This window comes from Embiotoca jacksoni, unplaced genomic scaffold (genome assembly GCF_022577435.1).
Source record: "Embiotoca jacksoni isolate LCO1_2020_lvr unplaced genomic scaffold, fEmbJac1.0.p SCAF_100, whole genome shotgun sequence".
In the NCBI taxonomy this organism is placed as follows: domain Eukaryota; kingdom Metazoa; phylum Chordata; class Actinopteri; family Embiotocidae; genus Embiotoca; species Embiotoca jacksoni.
The window spans coordinates 80,922-105,170 of NW_027185231.1; the positions used below are offsets into that span (position 1 = coordinate 80,922).

General features: G+C 49.4%; 1 protein-coding gene across 3 annotated transcripts; it reads right to left on the reverse strand.

Annotated features, from left to right (window-relative positions):
- Window positions 1-1,301: 1,301 nt before the first annotated feature.
- On the reverse strand, window positions 1,302-22,627 carry arap3 (ArfGAP with RhoGAP domain, ankyrin repeat and PH domain 3). Of its 3 annotated transcripts, none has more exons than XM_069173329.1 (36): window positions 22,462-22,627; window positions 18,454-18,601; window positions 17,388-18,248; window positions 17,122-17,162; window positions 16,952-17,019; window positions 16,796-16,854; window positions 15,993-16,232; window positions 15,713-15,862; window positions 15,471-15,540; window positions 15,193-15,313; window positions 14,616-14,800; window positions 9,708-9,814; window positions 9,230-9,429; window positions 8,442-8,527; window positions 7,972-8,154; window positions 7,647-7,782; window positions 7,463-7,567; window positions 7,193-7,355; window positions 7,009-7,111; window positions 6,413-6,611; window positions 6,269-6,332; window positions 6,026-6,189; window positions 5,718-5,930; window positions 5,493-5,598; window positions 5,188-5,269; window positions 5,046-5,114; window positions 4,883-4,957; window positions 4,693-4,810; window positions 4,474-4,602; window positions 4,070-4,206; window positions 3,410-3,492; window positions 3,193-3,228; window positions 2,715-2,778; window positions 2,445-2,582; window positions 2,109-2,147; window positions 1,302-1,971 (listed from the first exon to the last, which is right to left on the reverse strand). In XM_069173329.1, the coding sequence occupies exons 2-36, from the start codon at window positions 18,525-18,527 to the stop codon at window positions 1,450-1,452; spliced, it is 5,190 nt and encodes a 1,729-aa protein (XP_069029430.1). In that variant the 5' UTR covers window positions 18,528-18,601; window positions 22,462-22,627; the 3' UTR covers window positions 1,302-1,449. The 3 variants fall into 3 exon arrangements, with proteins under 3 accessions (XP_069029430.1, XP_069029419.1, XP_069029438.1); XM_069173318.1 differs by having other exon boundaries at window positions 5,188-5,335; window positions 22,462-22,626; XM_069173337.1 differs by lacking the exon at window positions 15,713-15,862 and having other exon boundaries at window positions 5,188-5,335; window positions 22,462-22,625.
- Window positions 22,628-24,249: the final 1,622 nt, after the last annotated feature.

Genomic DNA, 24,249 nt, shown 5'->3' on the forward strand with positions numbered 1-24,249 from the left:
CTATTTGTTTTCTTTGTTTCCAGATGTTTCCAGGTGTGATGTCACTCAGGGTGGATGTTCCTACAGCCAATCAGCAGCAGAGTGCAGGTCAGGTGACAGTGAGTCATTTGTAGTGACTCAGAGTCACAAGACTTGAAGCAGCTGACCTGAAAATAATGACCAAGTAGAAACTGCAGTCTGACGTCCCAGAATGCATCACTGTACCCAGCTGATTTCCAGCTGCACAGTAAGTGAGTACTTTTACTGTGAGTACTTACTGAAGACATATCAATAACAAATAGAACGAATCAATAGAAATAACAGATCAACTCCTCAATGAACAACTGTTATAAAACAGGAGAGACGCTGTGTAACATGTAAATAAATACAGAATGTAAATCACAAACTCATATTTAATAGAAAATAGATCAAAGACAACATATTAAACGTTGAAACTGAGACATTTTATTGTTTAAAAAATATCTGCACATTTTGAATTTAATGTCAGCAACACGTCTCAAAAACGTTGTGACAGGATCAACAAACTAAAAGTTGTGTAACACTAAACACTGTGTACACAGTGTAACACTAGTCTCTCAGTAGTGAAGATGGGGAGAGGTTCACCACTCTGAAAGACTGTGTTGGAAAATAGTTCAACAATCTAAGAATAATGTTCCTCAACGTAAAACTACAAAGAATTAGTGGATTTCATCGTCTACGGTTCATAATATCATTAAAAGATTCAGAGAATCTGGAGAAATCTCTGAACACAAGGGACAAGGCTGGAAACCAATATTGGATGGTGGTGATCTTCGGGCCCTCAGGCAGCACTGCATTAAAAACACACTATTCTGGAGTGGAAATCACTGCATGGGCTCAGGAACACTTGTGAAAACCATCGTCTGTGAACACAGTTCATCGCTGCGTCCACAAATGCAGGTTAAAACTCTCCAAAGAAGAAACCAGATAGAAACATGATCCAGAAACACCGCCGCCTTCTCTGGACCGAGATCATTGAAGATGGACTGAGGTGAAGTGGAAAACTGTCCTGAGGTCTGATGGATCACAATCTGAGATTCTGTTTGGAAATCATGGACGCTGCATCCTCCAGGTTAAAGAGGAGAGGGACCATCCAGCTTGTTATCAGCTCAGTTCTAAGGCCAGCATCTGTGATGGTACAGGGATGCATTAGTGCACATGGCATGGGTAGCTAACCCTAAACCACTGAAGGTCTGCAGCGACTCCTCTCTGCCTGTAGGAGGCGCCACATCTTGTTTCTGCTGCGTTCATGAAGCTTCAGGAAGGAATCATGAAACAGAAAGTTTGAATAAAGATATTGATCGTTTATTAGTTTATCAATACTGTGACAGGAAGTCAGGAGATTACAGGAAACAACGCATCTTCCCCTCCAAATGTCCCCAAGTAGACAGGACCGTCCTCTGTGGAGAACGTGTTCTTCAGTTTTGTTTCTCACACATCATATGGCCTTTCTTCTTGCTCCGGCTCCTCCTCCTCCTCCTCCTGCTCCTCCTCCTGTTCCTCTTCCTCCTCCTGCTCCTCCTCCTCGGTCTTCTTGATGAAGGCAGATGACAGCTCCTGGAGGAGCAGCTCCTGTGACTGTGTGACCCCCTGCAGCAGCTGCCTCCTCCTCCTCCTCCTCCTCACTGCAGGCTGATGGGAGGTGCTAGATTCCTGAGAGCTGCAGTCTGCTTCATCACCTCCTCCTCCTGCTCCTCCACTGTTGCTACTGTGCTCCAGAGTCTCCCCAGAACCCAGGACCTCCTCTGGGAGCACCATGTGTCCCTCCAGGGGAACCAGTCTGAGCGGGTCATTTTGGACTTCCTGGGTCTCTGCTGCGCTGCTGGACAGGAAGCTGGTCTCCAGAGACTTCAGGACCTGCAGGCCGAAGTCTCCCACCTCCTCGTAGAGCGGCTCCGGGAGGTCCGGGGAGTCGGAGCGCTCCTCCGAAGAATCCTGCTGGACCTTCATGGGCTGGAAGAGAGAACGCATCATCATCTTCAATCAACTCATCAATCAGTCAACCAACCAACCAACGGACCATCCAGGTTTGATTGACAAGTTAAACTATCATGGACCAGAACCAGAACCTCATGTTCATAAATACTCACAAAGTACATGGAGAGGGTCCTGCGGTCGTGTAACTTCCTCTGGAGACACAAACAGAACCGGTTTCAACCTGTTAGTCTCATGAACTGAAGCGTGTTTGACGTGTGGTCTCTGTGAACTGAAGCGTGTTTGACGTGTGGCCTCTGAACTGAAGCGTGTTTGACGTGTGGCCTCTGTGAACTGAAGCGTGTTTGACGTGTGGCCTCTGTGAACTGAAGCGTGTTTGACGTGTGGCCTCTGTGAACTGAAGCGTGTTTGACGTGTGGCCTCTGTGAACTGAAGCGTGTTTGACGTGTGGCCTCTGTGAACTGAAGCGTGTTTGATGTGTGGCCTCTGACCAGCGTCTGATTGGCCGACAGCAGGCTGCTGTTGCTCTCGTCTCCTCTGATGGGGACGAGCGGCATGGTGCCAAACTTCTGCTTGCAGATGTCGGAGGACGAGTGGCGGCGCAGCACCGCAGGACCGGGCTCGTCGTTCTGGAAGAGAACCGGATCAATGCAGATGTTATTGGTAACAAACAGACTCCTTAAAGCGGGTCAGAAACGTAGCAGCAGGTGTCAGAGAACACCTGAACGGACTGCAGGTAAACAGACGACAGCTCAGCTCACCTGAGCCTTGAGGAAGCAGGTAATCCAGTCCCAGAGCTCCGCCTCACAGCTGCAGCACAGGTACCTGAGGAGTGTAGATGATGTCAGCACAACTAGATGGCAGCCAACGTTTCAGACAGGAGGAAGTGGTTACACGTCGGCCATCTTTGTTTACAGTCTACAGCAGGAGTCTTCAACCTTTTCTCCTCAGAGCTCTTTAATACACCTGAGCAGGCGTCCAGGTAAGTCTCTGTGGGAAACAGCATATTGTTTGAACCTTCAACGAGCTCCCCAGAAACAGGTAATGAGCTGGTGGTGGTTCGTGAGCAACAGGTGAGAGACCTTCAATAAAGGATTTATAACATTTAATATAATAATCAATTACTGGTTTGATGATCTCAGTCACTGCAGATCAATACACATGATCAGAGCTTTGCCCTGCAGCACGATGGAGGAAACAGGAAGTTGGTACTTGACAGGAAACGTCTGGGATACTTACAGCTGGTGTTTCTCTGACATTACTGTGAACCCCCACCTGCAGGGGGAGACAAACGGCATGCAGGCAGCGCTGAGTGACAACAACAACAACAACAACAACAACAACACATTTAAACTGATCGATCACTTCCAGCGCGCTGACATAGTTCCAGGGTGTGTGTGTGTGTCTGTGTGTATGTGTGTATGTATATGCGTACGTGTGTGTGTGTGTGTGTTACCTGGTTGGAGCTTTGAGCTTCCTGCGGATGCCGATGTAGATCTTCATTGACTTCAGACTCCAGTCCTTCTCTGGTTTGATGCTCTGAAGAGACAGAAATCAGTCAGGACTGGTTCTATCTGTTTTTGTCTAGCTCTCGCTGGTTCTTTCTGATTGTCACTGGTTCTATCTTGTTCTCACTGGTTCTATCTGGTTCTCATTGGTTCTATCTAGTTCTCTCTGGTTCGCACTGGTTCTATCTAGTTCTATCTAGATCTCACTGGTTCTATCTGCCTCTCTCTGGTTCTATTTGGTTCTATCGGGCTCTCTCTGGTTCTATCTGGCTCTCACTGGTTCTATCGGGCTCTCTCTGGTTCTATCAGTTTCTATCTAGTTCTCTGGTTCTATCTGGTCATCACTGGATCTTTCTGGTTCTATCTGGCTCTCACTGGTTCTATTGGGCTCTCTCTGGTTCTATCAGGTCCTGGTCTTGGTCTTGGTCTTGGTCCTGATCCTGGTTCTGGTCCTGGTCCCAGTGTCTCTGGGCTTTATCGTAGCAGTACATGGGCTGTCTTCTGATTGGTTCGTGAGTATAAACATCTGTCACAGGGTGCGGAGGCGGTTACACGTACTCATAGAACTGCAGTTACATCCAGTAACTACTGTTTGTTTCCCATCTCACCTTCTTGTCTTTGAGCAGCAGCAGTTTGTGATCTCGGATCTGGAACGTTCTCTCCTGGAACCGGGTTCCCTGGAGGAGTTTCGGAGGTTCCTCACGGCACCGCAACAGACCCACCTTCATGATGTCACTCTTATAGGCTGAGAGAGCGATAAGTAGTCAGACAGACAGACAGACAGACAGGTAGTCAGATCGACAGGTAATCAGACAGACAGGTAGATAGACAAACGGATAGACAGACAGACAGGTAGACAGACAGACAGGTAGACAGACAGACAGGTAGACAGACAGAGAGACAGGTAGTCAGACAGACAGGTAGACAGACAGACAGGTTAGGGTAAAGTGTGTTCCACCACAGGTGACCACTTCACCACCGTGAAGCAGCTCGTCCAGGTGATGTGACCTACAGGTGAGGATGGTGAGTCCTTCTCCTTTAGGAACCTTCTTCACCACCAGGTAGGCGGAGCTTGGGTCAGCCATCTTACACCACTGCAGGGCCTGTTCCAGAACTTTCTCTTTGGGGTGTAACGGACGCTCTAAGACGGCAACAACAACACACCTGTCAGGGACCACACCTAAGAGAGAGGCAGGTGTAGCAGACACACAGGTGTACAGGTGTTGCTCACCCAGCTGTCCGTCCTCGATGGCCTCGAACGTCATCCAGATGTGTTTGTCTCCGGCCGGGACGTTCCTCATGTACAGAACCTGATTGGTCAGCTCCTCAGCACACATGGTGGGCGACACCTGCAGGGGTCAGAGGTCACACCTGTAAACTCACTATGGCATCATCAGGTGCTGAGTGACGGTGAGACGTACTTTGAGGGTGATGCAGCAGTCAGGGATCTTCATCTCCAGGTAGACCTCGATGATGATGTCACCAGCCTGAGAGAGCTGCAATGTTATCAATCCGTTATTTACCGATCAACAGCTGATCACCATCAACACTACAGAGGGGTGTGGACGGAGTTTCAGGGCATACCTGCGTGTCCTTCCAGGTGGTGATCAGGCTGATCTCCAGCTCGATCTGAGTCTGATGCTCCTCGTCGATCTGAAACAGCGTGACAGGTCAGAGGTCACAGGTCACAGGTCAGCAGAGGTCAGTTTGAAGCGGAGTCACTCACATCGAAGACGTGCAGGTAGTTATCGATCAGGTCCTCCACCACCTTCACCTCCTGCTCACCCTTCCCATCCGTCTGGAACAGACTGGGAGCAAACAGCAGGGACAGGTTCTTGGTACACATCTGGTTCAGACCACAACACTTCTGGACCCTGGAGGAGGAGGAGTTACAGCAGGAGAGGGAGGAGTTACATGAGGGGGAGGAGGGGAGAGGGAGGAGTTACAGCAGGAGGGGTTACAGGAGGAGGAGTTACAGAAGGAGGAGGGGTTAAAAGAGGGGAAGGAGGAGTTACAGGAGGAGCAGCTCACCTGTACAGGTGACTGATGAGAGCAGTCAGAGTCGTCCGGTTCACTCGAGGAAGACTTCGGATGATTTCTTTGTAACGATCCAACCTTTGACGCTTCGCTGGGATTTCTGAACATGAACACAGAACTCAGTTACAGGAAATAACGTCCAGGACCAGGACCAGCAGGAACCTAAAATAGACCAGAGGTCAGAGATCTGAACCCTGACTGGACTCTGGATGGACTCACTGGCGGCGTCCTGCCACAGCGGGTGGAGGTCGGCCATGAAAACGGGGTCGTCCACCTCCCTGAAGAACCTCTTCAGGACGTCGGTCACGTCCTCAATGAAGTGGTCTCCGATCCGCAGTTTGACGTTCCGAGCGTCTTTCCGGAACTCCTCCATCAGCAGCTTGATCCTGGATTTGGCCCCGTTCTTACGGTAGATCCCCTCATGACCCAGACCTGCACACAACCAGAGAACATGTGACAGGAACATGTGACGGTAGTTTAACGTGACAATAACATGTCAGTAACATGTGACCCCTCGCCCTCCTCACCGTACTGCGTGATGAAGGCGATGCAGCTGTCTACGATAATCGGGATGTCGTTGCGACTCAGCTGTTGCTCCCTCAGACTGTTTCCATTTCCTCCAGCCGCTCGCCGGATGTCCGAGAACCAGAGAGAGAAATCTGTCCGTCCGACGCCCTGCAGGTGGAGAGTCCTGATGAAAACAGAGACAAGGAGACGTCAGGAACATGAAGCAGGACGGACACGCTGTCCAGCAGAGACACCGTCCTCACCTGCCCTTCTCCACCAGGACCAGGACGTCTCTCTTCTCCTGGTTTTCTGTCTCCGTGGTGACACCTTCAACACAAAACATCATCACAGTCAGTCAGACAGGTGTCTCTATAAACCTGGACCGGGACCGGGACCAGGACACTGACTCAGCTCCTGCAGCCGGTTCAGGTTGATGATGTCCTCTGCTGCTCCGTCATTCTGTGGACAGATGAACAGGTTGGACTTCTGCAGGACAAAGAAGGCCTCCTTCCACTGCCTGGGGTCCAACATGGCTCGATACTGCAGGACCCCGACCCGCTCAAACTCCCGGGTCAGCAGGCAGTGACAGCTGAGCGGCGTTGCAGCCTGATGAACAACACGGAGGTTCAAGGTCACATGACAGCTGAGACTTTTCAAATTAAAAGCAGAAATTCCTCGTTTGTTTGTTTCAGAAACAGTTTTGAGATTTAAAGTAGAAACGAAATGAAACGTCTTAATTTAAACTTTTAAAGTTAAACCGAGACTTTACAGTTAAGTTGGAAGGTTTTATCCTCCTGCTCCTCCCTCCTCCTGCTCCTCCCTCATCCCTCCTTCTGCATCCCCTCCTCTTCCTCCTGCTCCTCCATCCCCTGTTCCTCCTGCTCCTCCCTCCTCCTCCATCCCGTCCTCCTGCTCCTCCCCCTCCTCCTGTTCCTCCTAGTTGTCCATCCCCTCCTCCTCCTGCTGCTCCCTCCTCCCGTCTCCATCCCCTCCTCCTCCTCACCTTCCCGATGGCTCTGGTCCAGCTCTGAAGGGCGTCGGCCGTTTCCAAACCAAACAGGTGGAGTTTCTCTGACGCCAGGTACAACTCGAAGGTGTAACGGAACCTGAGAACCGACACAGCTTCAGACTCACACACTGTTTCCATAACAACAAAGGATGGATCACCATGAGGTCAGCGTGAACACCTGTCGATGAAGCCGTTGTTGGAGGTGTCGGGTCGACTGACTCCCAAACACACGATGTCTTTCACGCTGATCTGCAGGACCGGACCGGCCGACCGATCCGCTGACCGGTCCGACTCGTAGAACAGCAGAGACCGGTCCACGGAGCACCAGAACTTCTGGAAGTCTGAGGACACCGGAGCAGAGTCAGCGTCCTCAGAGGACATAGACTTTACAAGGAAGACAGTCCAGCCAGAGGATCCTCACGTTTGTTACCGTGGCAACCCTCCCTACCTTCTCTAGTTTTCCTGGACAGCGTTCCTCTATGAACAGAACCAGACTTGTAGATGTAACCAGAGTGAAGAACAGGCTGCATGATCTCATCGTACACGCTGGGGTCTGATGGACAAACATCTCAGTCAGCTTTTAATATTTCAACTATATATTAAACGACAGTAGAAGACAGTAGAGGACACACCTGACGTGGAGCAATGATCCAGCAGGTGATGATGTCGTTGGTTGGAGTTGTTGGCAAGGTGAGCTGACTCCGCCTCCGAGAAAATCTGAGTCACAGTTTTCAGGAGAGTTTGTTCAGAGACCGCCGAACACAAGACCTATGGACACAGAGAGACATGTGGACATGTAGAGAGACATGTGAAGCCAAACACGAAACATTCAGACACAAAACACGGCTTGGACAGACGTCTACACGTCGCGTGTTTAACGGTTCTGATCAGAGTAGTCGGTTAGTAGAAAAGTAGAAATCACTTGTTCGTTTCCACATTACAAACTGCCTCCGTCACCTTGAGCAGCTCCTCCTGGGTGCTGATAGCTGGGTGGGGCAGGCGGTACCGGCCCACTCTGTACTTCTGGGTGATGAAGTCCCTCCTCTGCTCCGGCGAGGCGTCGCAGTCCAGCTCCTCGGACACAGACAGACGGGCCGCCCAGAACTCGTTGGCCCGGTCGTTCCCCAGCATGATGAAGAGCTGAGACACAAAACACACACCAATCGACAGGAAGCAGATGCACAGAGGGGACTGAGCAGCGCTGGGAATCCACCAGAGACCACAGAGTCCACCAGAGTCCACCAGAGTCTACCATAGTACACCAGAGACCAAAGAGTCCACCAGAGTCCACCAGAGACCACAGAGACCATCAGACACCAGAGAGTCCACCAGAGACCACAGAGTCCACCAGAGTCCACCAGAGACCACAGAGACCACCAGACACCACAGAGTCCACCAGAGTCCACCAGAGGCAGACTGATTCTCACCTGGACGATCTCGTTGCTCCAAACGCTGGTGTCCAACTTCAGACTCTGGACTTTAGACACCATCGTCCCCAGACCTCTGTGCTGGCCTACACACACAGACACACACATGCAACACACAAACACACACATAATCCCGTCAGTGAGTTTCACCTGCAGTGATTCGTGTCTCCACAGGTATTTAGGTGAGACCTGCGTCTGAGCAGCAGCTGTTTCATATTTTCATATATTATGTGGTTAGTTTGTGATTACTATGTGGTTAATATGCAGTTAATGTGCCGTTAATATGCGGTTAATATGTGGTTAATATGCAGTTAATATGTGGTTAATATGCGGTTAATATGCGGTTAATATGTGGTTAATATGCAGTTGATATGTGGTTAATATGCAGTTAATATGCAGTTAATATGCGGCTAATATGCAGTTAATATGCGGTTAATATGTAGTTAATATGCAGTTAATATGCAGTTAATATGCGGTTAATATGTGGTTAATATGCAGTTAATATGCGGTTAATATGTAGTTAATATGTGGTTATATGCAGTTAATATGCGGTTAATATGCAGTTAATATGCGGTTAATATGCAGTTAATATGTGGTTAATATGCAGTTAATATGCGGTTAATATGTGGTTAGGTCTGGGTACATCATGTGGCTGTGTTTTGGTTGTTGCGTGAGTTATCACAGTTATCAATTTGAAAAGTCAAATCCAGTTTACAGAAAGATGAATCAGTCCAATAAAAGACATTTCTGATCCTATCCACTCTCATCAGAACACCTGAAGGTCCTACCTGCGCAGTTCTTGCAGATGACCACACACAGGTTGATGGAGGCCCAGTCCGGGTTCAGGGCCTTGCAGTCGGCACACGTCCGGTTGGATCGGTTGGACCAGATCTTCTCGGCCACCTCGTAGTCTGACAGCGTCTCTGCGATTGACTCCTGCAGCGCCTCCATCCAGTCCCGTTTCTCCCGGTCCGACTCCGCCGTAAAGCTGAGGAGGCGGAGCAAAGATCGGCCGTGAGACTTGTTGGACAGTCACCACACCAACAGCATTTTTAGGACACATTGTGTTTGTTAGTTGTGCTAGTTTCACATTTAAGAAGAGATGTCTGCACTGAACAGGAAACCAAAGAGCTGAGTGTGATGGTTCAGTCCGAATGTTGAAATGTGCAGCAGAACTGACGGAATGCTCAGTTTTTATTTCACTGAACAGGAAGAAATGACTGAAACATCTGTCAATGTGGGATTCAGTTCCTGACTTGGACCCACCTGAAGGTTTTGTACGGAGTGATGAGCTCGAAGCTCTTGTGTTTTCCCTCTCGGATTGTCGCTCCTCGAGCTTCGATCACCGTGATGCCGATTCCGATACGAAAACACTGCAAACAGAGACATTCATGATTCAGTCTGAAGCTTCAGGATCCATTAGGACTCCAGAACCAGTCGACAATCAGAAGATCAACATTTGAATCCTGACAGTCTGATCAAAGGATAAAAACCACTAGGGGCTGTCTCCATAGTCTCCATCTGTAATACCACTGAGGACCACTAGGGGCTGTCTCCATAGTCTCCATCTGTAGTACCACTGAGGACCACTAGGGGCTGTCTCCATAGTCTCCATCTGTAATACCACTGAGGACCACTAGGGGCTGTCTCCATAGTCTCCATCTGTAGTACCACTGAGGACCACTAGGGGCTGTCTCCATAGACTCCCAATAAAAAGTCAGTAAATGTTTCCATCATGGTGTCGTTAGAAGTCATCTGACCTTGTGCTCTTCCTGTCTTCCTTTGCTGTCTCCCTCAGTCCTTCTCCTCCTCCTCACAAAGGTTGGAACCACCTGGACTATATTTCACCAGAAACTGCTCCACATCTAACCTCACTGTAACTCCACTTCATGTCTCCGACCACTTCTTTATCTCTGACTCTCTCAAACTGACAACCTGACCACATCAACAGACTCTGGACCTGTCAGTCACAACATTCACTCCCTCCTCTCCCTCCTTTCCCTCCTCCTCTCTCCTTCCTCTCTCCCTCTCTCTTTCCTCTCTCCCTCTCTCCCTCCTCTCTCTCTCCCTCCTCCTCTCTGGCCTCCTCTCTCCTTCCTCTCTCCCTCTCTCCTTCCTCTCTCCCTCCTCTCTCCCTCCTCCTCTAGCCCTCCTCTCCCTCCTCTCGCCCTCCTCTCTGGCCTCCTCTCTTCCTCCTCTGTCCCTCCTCTCTGGCCTCCTCTCTCCTTCGTCTCTCCCTCCTCTCTCCCTCCTCTCTCCTTCCTCTCTCCCTCTCTCCCTCCTCTCTCTCTCCCTCCTCCTCTCTCCCTCCTCTCTGGCCTACTCTCTCCTTCCTCTCTCCCTCCTCCTCTCGCCCTCCTCTCCCTCCTCTCTCCCTCCTCTCTGGCTCCTCTCTTCCTCCTCTCTGGCCTCCTCTCTCCTTCCTCTCTCCCTCTCTCTCCCTCCTCCTCTCGCCCTCCTCTCCCTCCTCTCTCCCTCCTCTCCCTTCCCTCTGGCCTCCTCTCTTCCTCCTCTGTCCCTCCTCTCTTCCTCCTCTGTCCCTCTCTCCTTCCTCTTTCCCTCCTCCTCTCTCCTTCCTCTCTCCCTCCTCCTCTCGCCCTCCTTTCCCTCCTCTCTCCCTCCTCTCTGGCCTCCTCTCTTCGTCCTCTGTCCCTCCTCTCTGGCCTCCTCTCTCCCTCTCTCCTTCCTCTCTCCCTCGCTCTCTGCTCTCTCCCTCCTCTGTTTTATCTGCCCTCCCTTCAAATGACTCTTTCTCCCTCATGCATCCTAACTCAGCCACAGACACTCTCCTTTCTACTCTGTCTTCCTCTCTTGATTGTCTCTGTTCTCCTCCTCTCTGTGCTCCTCCTCTCTGTGCTCCTCCTCTCAGTGCTCCCAGAGAGCCACTATGAGAGCATCAGAAAGGAAATGTAGAAAATCTAACCACCCTGATGACCTGCTCACTTATCAATCTCTCCTCTCCTCCTCCTCTCTTCTCTTCTCTTCTCTTCTCTTCTCTTCTCTTCTCTTCTCTTCTCTTCTCTTCTCTTCTCTTCTCTTCTCTTCTCTTCTCTTCTCTTCTCTTTCTCTGCAGCCAAAAGCTCTTTCTACCAAACCAGAATTACATCCTCATTTTCCAATCCCAAAAAGCTATTCTCCATCTTCTCCATTTTCTCCACCCTCCTTGAGCCCCCTCCCCCCTCCTCCCTCCATCAAGCCACTTTGTCAACTACTTTACTAAAAAGATAGATGACATACGCTCATTTTATAATCCATCTTCTATAACTACATGTCCATCATCTTCATCTTCATCCCCTTCACTTTCCTCTTTCACCCCCCTGTCTCCCAATCAAGTTGTTACCTTGGTAACCTCCACCCCCCCCCCATCCCATCCCATCTCACATTCTCCAGTCTATTGCTCCAGACCTTCTTCCTTTTCTCTCCATCTCATCACCACTTCTCTGTCAACGGTCTGTTTCCTGAACTCTCTGAAGAAGAGTGAACCCTCTCCTGAAGAAACCCCCCCTCAACCCGTCTGAAGTAAACAACTACAGACCGTCTCTCTTCTTCCCTTTCTTTCCAAAACTCTGGAGCGAGCTATCTTCAACCAACTCTCCTCCTATTTTTTTTTTTATACACTTTATTAATCCCCGAGGGGAAATTTCTTTGCTACAGCAGGGGGGCTCTCAGGGGGGAGCTGCTGCAACAGGCTGCCACTAGGGCGGCGCCAGGTAACCTGACCTGAGGTGCATGTTTTTGGATGATGGGAGGAAGCCGGAGAACCCGGAGAGAACCCACGCAAGCACAGGGAGAACATGCAAACTCCGCACAGAAAGGCCCAGGACTGGATTCGAACCCGGAACCTTTTTTGCTGTGAGGTGACAGTGCTAACCACTGCACCACCGTGCTGCCCAATATCTCCACCATAATAACCTTCTTGACCACCAGTCTGGTTTCAACAGACCACTCAGAGACGGTCCTCCTTCTGTCTCTGAGCAGCTTCACACTGCTAGAGCAGCCTCTCTGTCCTCTGTCCTGATCCTTCTAGACCAAAGGTGAGCAATTAATTTTCCCAAGGGGCCTCATGAGAAACTGGGACTGTTGTAGAGGGCCGGCCCAATAGGCTGAACTCCATTCTGCTCAATATTATTTATGTCTTTATAAAAAGCAGTAAATTGTATGTTTTTTTATTAGCTGCTACTGGTAGTAGTAGATGTTACAATTAGGCTATTAAAATGTGGTGCAAGCATTTTAAAAACATCAACATTATATCACAATTCAATCAACATTCACAAAAAAGATTTTGAAAATGAGCATATTTTTGCAGTATTTCAAAGAACAGCATTAAATTAACTTTATACAAAAATGTAGTAAGTGCTATTGATATTTTGTTTGAAGTGTAATTACCTCATTTGTGTTTTTCAGTTATTTGTTTTTATTCAGTGAGAGAAGGGTTCGGAATAAGTATAAGTATAAGAGCAATGACACCTCCAGCCCACAAAGCACACAACCAATGATTCAAGTCTTAAAAAGGGTTAATAATCACTGACTTACTGAATTAAAGACTGGTTTTTACTTTGCCATGTTCCTTAAGGTAAATTACTCACAAGTCTCTGACACAACTTAGTTAACAAGTTAACCTCAGGTAGCAACTTAATGGGGAAGAAACGCCCGACGGAGTTGGTCCCGGTGAGAACTTCTCCCTTCACAGCTCTGCTGCAGCTCAGCAAGTAAAACTGGAAAAACTGATAAATTCACTCGATATCTCTTGGGAATCTCAAAATGCCGTACTTTGCTCCAGATCTGCTTCCTGCACCTGTTTTAGCTGCAGGGTCTCCGGTAGGTGAGTGGTGGTTCAGAGAGGAGGGGGCGTGGCTAAGGGCTCTGCTACGTGCAACCGCCAGGACGTTCAGACCACTAGCTCATGTGGTGAGACGTTTAGGGAATGTCTGTAAATTAGGCTACTGAACTTTACCTGGATTACACATGCCTGATGTACATTTATTTACGTTTGATTCCTAATTTACCATTGAACTCATGCGGGCCAGTCAGGGACAGCCAAAGGGCCGGATGTGGCCCGCGGGCCGTACAATGCCCAGGTCTGTTCTAGACCTTCTGCTGCATTTGACACAGTGAACCACCAGATCCTTCTTTCCTCCTTCAGGACCTCGGTGTCTCAGGCTCTGCTCTCTCCCTGTTCTCATCCTACCTCAACGACCTCACCTACCGGGTAACTTGGAGAGGATCTGTGTCTGAACCTTGTCCTCTCACTACTGGTGTCCCTCAAGGCTCCATCCCGGGTCCCCTCCTCTTCTCTCTGTACACCAACTCTCCACGTTCTGGGCCAGGTTCTGGTCATCTCACGTCTGGACTACTGTAACTCCCTCCTGGCAGGTCTACCTGTTAGTACCATCCGACCTCTGCAGCTCATCCAGAATGCAGCAGCTTGACTTTAACCTCCTAGATTCACTCACACTACTCCGCTCCTCTACATCCAGGACATGGTCCAACCCTACATCCCAGCCCCTCCCTCCGCTCTGCTGCTACCAATCAGCTTGTTGCTCCTCAGTGAGCTAAACACTCTACAAAACCACGACTGTTTGCTGTCCTGGCTCCTAAATGGTAGAATGAGCTCCCCACCGACATCAGGACACCAGAAACTCTGAACATCTTCAACCCCAACTAAAAACACACCTCTTCAGACTTTATCTTGAAAAGTAGAACTTTAGTATCTTAAAACGGAACTTACTGATAGAACTTTGTAGTTTGGCTTTCTGGAAGAAATTATATTTTCTTGATTCCTGTTGTTCTGGTTTGAACCTTCATGGTTGAAATGAACTTATTGTAAGTCGCTTTAGATAAAAGAGTCAGATAAATGAAATGTAATGTAATGTAATGTTAGATAAACTTCCTCCTTCTGATCAGTGTTCCCTTCTGGAAATAATTCATCATTCATTACATAATAGGACTAACAATGATATGTTTGGGGGCAGGTGCTGGTTGATTGACAGGCCTGGAGTGCAATCAGGTTTCTGTTGCAGGTAGACAGGGCATCATGTCAGCTCCACCCCTGGCTCCTCCCCAGCTCGTCCTAATATGGACACCTCTGGATTTTACTGTTACATTCTGTTTAATTTGAACATTTCCTGTCTGCATGTGTTTGACCTGAACTGTGCTCACCTGTGGCCGTCTCACCTGTTCACTCTTGTAGATCCAGATCTGGTCCGTGTTGATGGCGGCGTGGACTTTGGACTTGGTTCCTTTCAGTTCAAGGGCTCCGTGTTTCTGACAGTGAGATCCGGGACCAAAGCGCCGCCGGCCGAAGACCAGCTGATCTCTGACATGTTCCTGTAGCGTGGACATCCAGCGCCGTCGCAGCACTGACACGGGAAACACACGGTCACCCCGTCGCCAAGGCAACAGCAAACAATCACATCATCGCCACGGCAACAGCAGACAATCATATCACCACAGTAACAGCAGTAACTACTGTTGTCTGTTTATTTCAGTTATTTTATTTTCACTGCAGTGACAGCTGTCAATCAGAGTTTATTATCAACTTTTTACCGTCTGCATGAGTCTAATTTATTTACATCATCATCATCAGCTAGTCTGTCCTGAAACGTCCTGACATCCTTTCTCATTTGATCACAGCGCCACCTTCAGGAAACTGCATGCACTTCCTGTCCCACCCCACAGAAATAAAAGAAGCCACCACACAAAGGCTGGTAAAGTGTGTGTGTGTGTGTGTGTGTGTGTGTGTGTGTGTGACCTTCATTATCAGTCCTGAACACAAAGATCCTGTGACTCGTCACAATTTCAAATTTATTGTCTTTGGCTGGGCGGGCCATCTGGATGGCAGCCAATGGGATCACTCCTTTAGGGTAGACATCCTGGAAGACACGACAGGTGAGAATCACAATGAACACCTGGTCTGTGCTTTACTTTCAGGAGCGGAACACCTGAAGGAAGTGAAACCTGACAGCCTGAACACAGGGCTACAAACACTTTGTCTAGGGTCACCTGGTTATCAGGTGATGATCTGCGTACCTTCTCACTGCCAAAGTACATCAGGTTTTTGCCGTCAAACTTCACGTATCGCTTCTGAAAAACGTAGTTCCTAAAAAAAAGAAACAGTCACATGACAACTTTTATTATAGCCGAAACACGGGATTGGTCGAAGACAGCTCGTTTATGTCATGTATGCTTCATGACATGAGATAAAACACGTCAGTCTGAGAGAGAGAAAATGTTTTGAGGAGCAGCTGAAGAGGAAGGAAGCAAAAACACACCGAATGGAGGAAGAGGAGGAGCAGGGGGAAGAAGAGGAGGAGGAGGAGAGGAAGGAAACGAGGCAGAAGCAGTTCCTTATGAGTGAGGAGACACAGGGAGGAGCAGAGAGGAGGAGACGTAGCAGACCAGCCTGCGCTGACCTCCGACCCCTGACAAACACAGAGACAGAAAAACCAGTGAGGCAAAACTGAGGGTTAAAAACTCTGTCACGTTCAGGTCTAACAAGGTGTATTAATGAAACGCACCCCAGGTCTAACCGGCTGTATAAATCAAACGCACCCCTGTGGCGACAGCTTGTCCAGCCAGCTACTGATGATGGGCGGGGCTCTCTCGGTCAGGGAGGCGTAGCTGGCGTAAGGGGAGATGGTCAGGTCCTCGTCGGCCTCAGGGGGGAAGATGTGGGGGGGCAGGGAGAGGCTGCTGAGGGGGAGCGGAGCTTCTCCGACGGTGCTGTAACCCTGAGAGTCTCCGGAGTGAAGCACCTGAGACAGACGCTTCGTCCAGGACGACTTGTGAAACCTGAAACAAACACAACCTTTATCAACACAGCTGAGCAGACAGAGAATCCAGAACCACATCCAGAACCCGTTGAAGATCCAGATGAAACCCAGTCGTACCCATGCTGAAGGCTTCTCATTCTTCTTTTATTTTCTGACTGATGGATTTTATAAACTGATTGTGGCCTCGGCTGCAGGCTGTTACTCCACCAGGAGGGGGCAGCACCTCCCACAGACAACAAACTCACCAGGAGGAACAAACTGCAGGTCATCGGTCCACTACCGTCCTGCTCAGTCAGCACCGAGTCGATCGTCAGACCGGATCTAAAACTGTATCAGTCCATAAACAGAACCACAGTTCGGATCTAAAACTGGATCTTCTACCATAATTAAATAAAACATGCAGCTCACACTATGAAGCAGAATTATTCTGTAGCGACCGAAGCTGTACCAGTTAAAACTGATGATCCAGTTGTATAATTCGTTCTAAGTCCGGAGACCCGTGGATCTGGTTCTGCTTCCCCACCGGCTCCGTCCGGCTGAGGTTCTGGTTCTGTTCTTTGAAACATGCGGAGCAGCTCTTACCCATGATCCTCTGCGTGTCTGTCCTCGTCCCTCCTCGTCTCTCGTCCGCTTCTTTCACTCTGCAGAACAGAACACAGATCTGAGAACGTCTAGAACCGTCTCTTTTAGACCTTCCAGAACCGTCTCTTTCAGAGACGTGGGGTGGTTCTGTCTCACCTCACCGCCGGGATGTCCTCTGGTCTGGAAGACGGTCTCACAGTACGGGCTGATGTCCTCCGGGTCGTCTGTGGAGAGAGGACAACCTGTCTTTAAAGACACGGTCCTCATTGTCTCGGACCCAAACTTGTTCTGTTTCCTGTTTCTTTTCAGAAGTGGTCTGAACTCACCTCTAACGGATCCTGAAGAGTTGTTACTCAACATGCTGCCACTGAAACACACATCAACCAGTCATTAGTACCTGGACCACTGCGGTCCGGTCCTGGACCACCACGGAACCAGCTCTGACACACATCCAGGTCCAGGACAGACGACAGCTCAACACGTCACATGAAACCACCAGACACCAAAGACCAGCTCTGAGCCCGGGGTCAAAGGTGAGAGGGAGACCTGGAGGGGCAGGTCGCTGGTTCTGGTTCTGGTTATATGGACCCACCTGTTCCTCTCACGGTTCCTGTGTGCAGTGTGTCTGGGTGGAGTGGGAGGGACCAGCTGCTGGCTGCAGTAGTTCCTCCCTCCACCAAATGCTGTAGAACCCCAGTAGATCTCATTAGAGACCATCTGCAGCCCCCCCGCTCGAGACCCGGAGGACCTCCTGCTGTCAAGACCTCGGGGACAGGAAGTCAAACAGGAAGTCGAATCTGCGCCCACAGGTGAAGAAGACGAGGACGAGGAGGGTGGCAACCTCTGACACATGGAGGGAGGGGTGGACCGGTTCATCCTCGGGGGAACCGGAGGGACCAACCCGGTGGCGTCGGACAGAGACAAACTGCGACTGGGCCGCGTCCTCCTCGCCTGGCTCCATCTCCGGCTGGCCAACTTGTCGTTGATGTCAGAGGTCAAACTGTGGTCCGTTGTGGGCACGGTCGCCGAGGTCAGACCCTCCAGCACAGTGAAGCAGATGGACTCCTGGGACAGCCTCCTGGGAGGGGGCGGAGCGGGGTCGGGTGCTGGACAAAAGTGGACGGTTCTGGGTTTGGGGACCGGCTTCATCGTCCCGCTGCCGTCGCTGTCGGCGAGCATGGCGACGAGGTTCGGAGCCGAACTGTTCCTGAACACCTCAAAGCCAACGGGTCCCGGTGGACCGACAACCGTCACTGACTGACAGCGGTCACGTGGGACGTCAGGCTTCTGGTTGGCTCTTTGGCCTTCTGTCCTCTGGATGTAACCGACCAATCGGAGAATCCTCTTCCTGTGTCCGGTGGCGTTGATTCCTAGACTGACCAGAGCGTCGAGGTCCAGCTGGGAGACGTCTCGAGCCAACAGGAGACCGGCTGCACGGAAGGTGTCCACGTACCTGGAGGACAACAGAGACACACTGAGACAAACGGAGACACACTGAGGACATCACCATGTCTCCAGGTGACAGGACGACATTGAGACGGTAAAGATACTCTGATTGGTTGGTTTGTTGTTGTACACATTCGAACATACACTTAACTACACACTGTAACACAATGTGAATCCTAAAGTAACTGTAGTGTCCTGGTCTCTGTCCTCACCTGTCCAGATGGATCGCTGCCAGAAGTGTCTCAACCGGCGTGCTTCCATCCAGCGCTGCCATGACGACCAACATGGAGTCGGGATCCGTCTCCACCTGCAGTGAACAGGACGTCCATCACTGACCTACAGGGACACACGTCTGTCCATCTACAGGAGACAGAGACAAAAGACAATAGGAACTCTGCCTTGACATCACTGACACACACACACACACACTGAAACACACATTGAAACACACACACACACACACTAAAAAAAACACACTGAAACAGACTAAAACACACAGCGGTCCGCCGGAAGTGAGTCACAGCAGCTTCCTTCTATCGACCTTTTTCTTTCTTCAGAGTTTCACATGAAAACAGATTCTGTTCTGAGATCAGGTCCACCGGATCCATCAGATCCACCAGGTCCATCAGATCCACCAGATCCACCAGGTCCACCAGATCCACCAGTTCCACCAGGTCCACCAGATCCACCAGGTCCACCAGGTCCATCAGATCCACAAGGTCCACCAGGTCCATCAGATCCACCATAGACACCAGATCCATCAGGTCCACCAGAGACACCAGATCCATCAGGTCCACCAGATCCACTAGGTCCCCCAGGTCCATCAGATCCACCAGGTTCACCAGGTCCGCCAGATCCACCAGGTCCACCAGGTCCGCCAGATCCACCCGGTCCACCAGATCCACCAGATCCACCATGTCCACCATGGACACCAGATCCATCAGGTCCACCAGGTCCACCAGATCCACCAGGTCCACCAGATCCACCATGTCCACCATAGACACCAGATCCATCAGGTCCACCAGATCCACTAGGTCCCCCAGGTCCATCAGATCCACCATGTCCACCATGGACACCAGATCCATCAGGTCCACCAGGTCCACCAGGTCCACCAGGTCCGCCAGATCCATCAGGTCCACCAGATCCACCAGGTCCACCAGATCCACCAGATCCACCATGTCCACCATAGACACCAGATCCATCAGGTCCACCAGATCCACTAGTTCCCCCAGGTCCATCAGATCCACCAGGTTCACCAGGTCCGCCAGATCCACCAGGTCCACCAGGTCCGCCAGATCCACCCGGTCCACCAGATCCACCAGATCCACCATGTCCACCATGGACACCAGATCCATCAGGTCCACCAGGTCCACCAGATCCACCAGGTCCACCAGGTCCGCCAGATCCATCAGGTCCACCAGATCCACCAGGTCCACCAGATCCACCATGTCCACCATAGACACCAGATCCATCAGGTCCACCAGGTCCACCAGATCCACCAGGTCACCCAGATCCACCAGGGTCCACCAGATCCACCAGGGTCCACCAGGTCCACCTGATCCACCAGATCCACCATGTCCACCATAGACACCAGATCCATCAGGTCCACCAGATCCACTAGGTCCCCCAGGTCCATCAGATCCACCAGGTTCACCAGGTCCGCCAGATCCACCAGGTCCACCAGGTCCGCCAGATCCACCCGGTCCACCAGATCCACCAGATCCACCATGTCCACCATGGACACCAGATCCATCAGGTCCACCAGGTCCACCAGATCCACCAGGTCCACCAGGTCCGCCAGATCCATCAGGTCCACCAGATCCACCAGGTCCACCAGATCCACCAGGTCCACCAGATCCACCATGTCCACCATAGACACCAGATCCATCAGGTCCACCAGGTCCACCAGATCCACCAGGTCACCCAGATCCACCAGGGTCCACCAGATCCACCAGGGTCCACCAGGTCCACCTGATCCACCAGATCCATCAAGTCCACCAGATCCACCAGGTCCAGCAGATCCACAAAGTCCACTAAATCCAAATACAACCTCTGTAACCCCCCCCCCCTCTTATTTGTAACAGCTGTCCTTCAAACTGCTGCACAAAGAGACATTCAGAGACACAGAGAGACATTCAGAGACCTTGTCACAGACACAAAGAGACACTCAAAGACACAAAGAGAGACTCAGAGACACTCACAGACACAGAGATATTCAGAGACACTCATAGACACAAAGAGATATTCAGAGACACTCAGAGACACAAAGAGACATTCAGAGATATTCAGAGACACTCAGAGACTCAAAGAGATATATATTCAGAGACACAAAGAGACACTCAGAGACACAAATAGATATTCAGAGACACTCAGAGACATTCAGAGACACGAGACATTCAGAGACACAAAGAGATATTCAGAGACAATCATAGACACAAAGAGATATTCAGAGACACTCAGAGACACTCTGAGACATTCAGAGACACAAAGAGACACTCAGAGACAAATCACAGACACAGAGATATTCAGAGACATTCAGAAACACTCAGAGACATAAAGAGAAACTCAGAGACACAGAGATATTCAGAGACACTCAGAAACACAAAGAGACACAAAGAGACACTCAGAGACAGATATTCAGAGATATTCAGAGACACAAAGAGATATTCAGAGATACTCAGAGACACAGAGATATTCAGAGACACTCAGAGACATTCAGAGACACTCATCGAAACAGATATATTCAGAGACACTCAGAGACATTCAGAGACACAGCGAGATATTCAGAGACATTCAGAGACACTCAGAGACATTCAGAGACACAAAGAAACACTCAGAGACACGGAGATATTCAGAGATTCTCAGAGACACAGAGATATTCAGAGACACAAAGAGATATTCAGAGACATTCAGAGACACTCAGAGACACAAAGAGATATTCAGAGACACTCAGAGACACTCAGAGACATTCAGAGACACATAGGACAAACTTTGTCCTGCACTGGACCGGACCGACTGTGACCGGATGCGTCCTGGTCCGATGAGTTCAGGGACACCAATTCAAACAGACAGAGAACAGTGTCCTCATTTAGGCTCCGCCCCCCTCTCCCCAAACACACAACACACCCTTTCCTGCCACACTCCCTGAGGCCGCCGCCCACATTCCTTCTGAGGTCACTTCCTCCTTCACATGACCTCTGAGCAGAAGGTCCACAATCTGCACACAGAACCAGGACGGACTCCTCAGAACATAAACAAACTGTCTGAAACTGCTCTCTGGCCACGCCCTCCAGGTGGCATCACCTGCCTTTACCTTGAAAGGCCCCTCCCACTCCAGACAGTTCCTGGTTAACTGAAACAAAGGGAGTTTGAGACAGATGTGTCGCTTTAACCCCAAAACGTCGGAACGCCAAAGGTTCTACTTTACAACGTTCGACTTTACAACGTTCCACTATCCAACGTTCTACTTTACAAGCAGCACTCAAGTCCTGGAGCTGCAGGAGGACGAATCCCATAGGTGGGGAGGGGGGGTCAGAGGGACGGGGGGTGGGGGGGATGTCACAGTGAGTTGTATTGTGACCAACAGAAGGCTGATTGTTCTGTTCTGACTGGATCCAAACACCGACGCTCACTGGGAACTCTGGGACAGACTGTCCTCCACCGCGGTGAGTTCAGGGACCCACGCAGTGCGTTCAGGGACCTCCTGCTGGAGGACTCAACTTCTTCTGCTGTTGTTATTCCTTCCACTTCCTGTTTTTGTCAACACAAACTTTTTACTCCTCTTAAGTTGTTTATAAATAAACTAAGTGGGCGGGGCCACAGTCCTGCTGTGTTGCTGTGTGACAGCTGCCACTGGTCATGACAACGAGGCAGGAACCTGATGTAAACAGACAGGAAATTACATCACAGAGAGGAGAGGAAGACACACACACACACACACACAGACACACACACACACACACACACACACAGACAGACAGACAGACACACACAGACACACACACACACACACACACACAGACAGACAGACACACACACACACACACAGACAGACACACACACACACACACACAGAGGTCGCTGGTTCGAATCCTGGTTGAACCTTTACCTGTCCCTCTGTCCCTGGACCGTATGAGGACTCCCAGGACGACCTGCTTCTTGCAGGACCCTGAGACCTGCATCGTGTTCAGATTCAGGAGAATACAGATTGAAAGTCTCACCTCTGATCCCGTCCGGTCGGGTTCCTCTGGGTCCGGATCTCGGAGGTCTCTGCAGTTTTCTGTTCCGGTAAAGGAACCTGTGAAGTCCGGAGCGGCTCGCGCTCCGTGTGTTGGTCAGGGAGGAGAAACTCCGGTCTGAACGGTGACGGCAGGTCACACCGAATAACAGCTGCCGCAGCTTCCGCCTCCTTTCACAATAAAAGTATTGAGAGAGAACATACTGCTTCCGCTTAGACTGTTTCCTTCAAAATTAAATCCATTTGAGTCAATAAGGAATCATTGTCATGAATATTAAAAGAAAACATGAATATAAATGGTAATATAATCATCATCAGCAGAAGTAGAAAATAAATTCACCAACAATCAGGATAAAATAAATAAAAACATTAATACTGAAAATAATCAAATTACTTTTTGAAATAATCACAATCATTTATTTTTTATTTTATAATAATTAAAGTAACAAATTCATTTTATTGTGAAATTTGTTTGAAAAGTACAAAGAACCTAATCCTAAATAATAATAGCAAAATATTATATGTCCACGTGTTCTAAATGTAATATTAATAATAATAATTAATTAATTTACAAATGAAATAAAAAATTCCCATCAGAACCTGCATGTTGCATTAAAATAAATGTTTGTTTGTTTGAGATTAATAAATAATAAACTGAATACAGTTTGTTGTTCATAATTTTGTTAATTTAAACATTTTCTTATTTCCTGTAATTTGATAGCAAAAAAAATTTCTAATGTCTCAGTGACATTATATTTTGAAGGGTGAAGTTGAAGATGCAGTTTCCTGTCTGCTCTCTGTTCTCATTGGATGATGAAGGCAGGTGCAGCCATGTTGTGGTGAAGACCTGAAACCTCCCAAAACCTGAAACCTCCTGAAACAACCTGAAACAACCTGAAACCTCCTGAAACCTGAAACAACCTGAAACAACCTGAAACCTTCTGAAACCTCCTGAAACCTGAAACCTGAAACCTCCTAAAATCTCCTGAAACCTCCTGAAACCTGAAACAACCTGAAACCTCCTGAAACCTCCTGAAACCTGAAACAACCTGAAACAACCTGAAACCTCCTGAAACCTCCTGAAACCTGAAACCTGAAACAACCTGAAACCTCCTGAAACCTGAAACAACCTGAAACCTCCTGAAACCTCCTGAAACCTGAAACAACCTGAAACAACCTGAAACCTCCTGAAACCTCCTGAAACCTGAAACTGAACACCTGAAACCTCCTGAAACCTGAAACCTCCTGAAACCTGAAACAACCTGAAACCTCCTGAAACCTGAAACCACCTGAAACCTGAAACCTCCTGAAACCTCCTGAAACCTGAAACCTGAAATCTCCTGAAACCTCCTGAAACCTCCTGAAACCTGAAACCTGAAACCACCTGAAACCTCATGAAAACTCCTGAAACCTCCTGAAACCTGAAACAACCTGAAACAACCTGAAACCTCCTGAAACCTTGTGAAAACTCCTGAAACCACCTGAAACCTGAAACCTCCCGAAACCTCCTGAAACCTCATGAAAACTCCTGAAACAACCTGAAACCTGAAACAACCTGAAACCTCCCGAAACCTGAAACCTGAAATCTCCTGAAACCTCCTGAAACCTCCTGAAACCTGAAACAACCTGAAACCTCCTGAAACCTGAAACCTGAAACCACCTGAAACCACGTGAAACCTCCTGAAACCACCTGAAACCTGAAACCTGAAACCTCCCGAAACCTCCTGAAACCTCATGAAAACTCCTGAAACAACCTGAAACCTGAAACAAC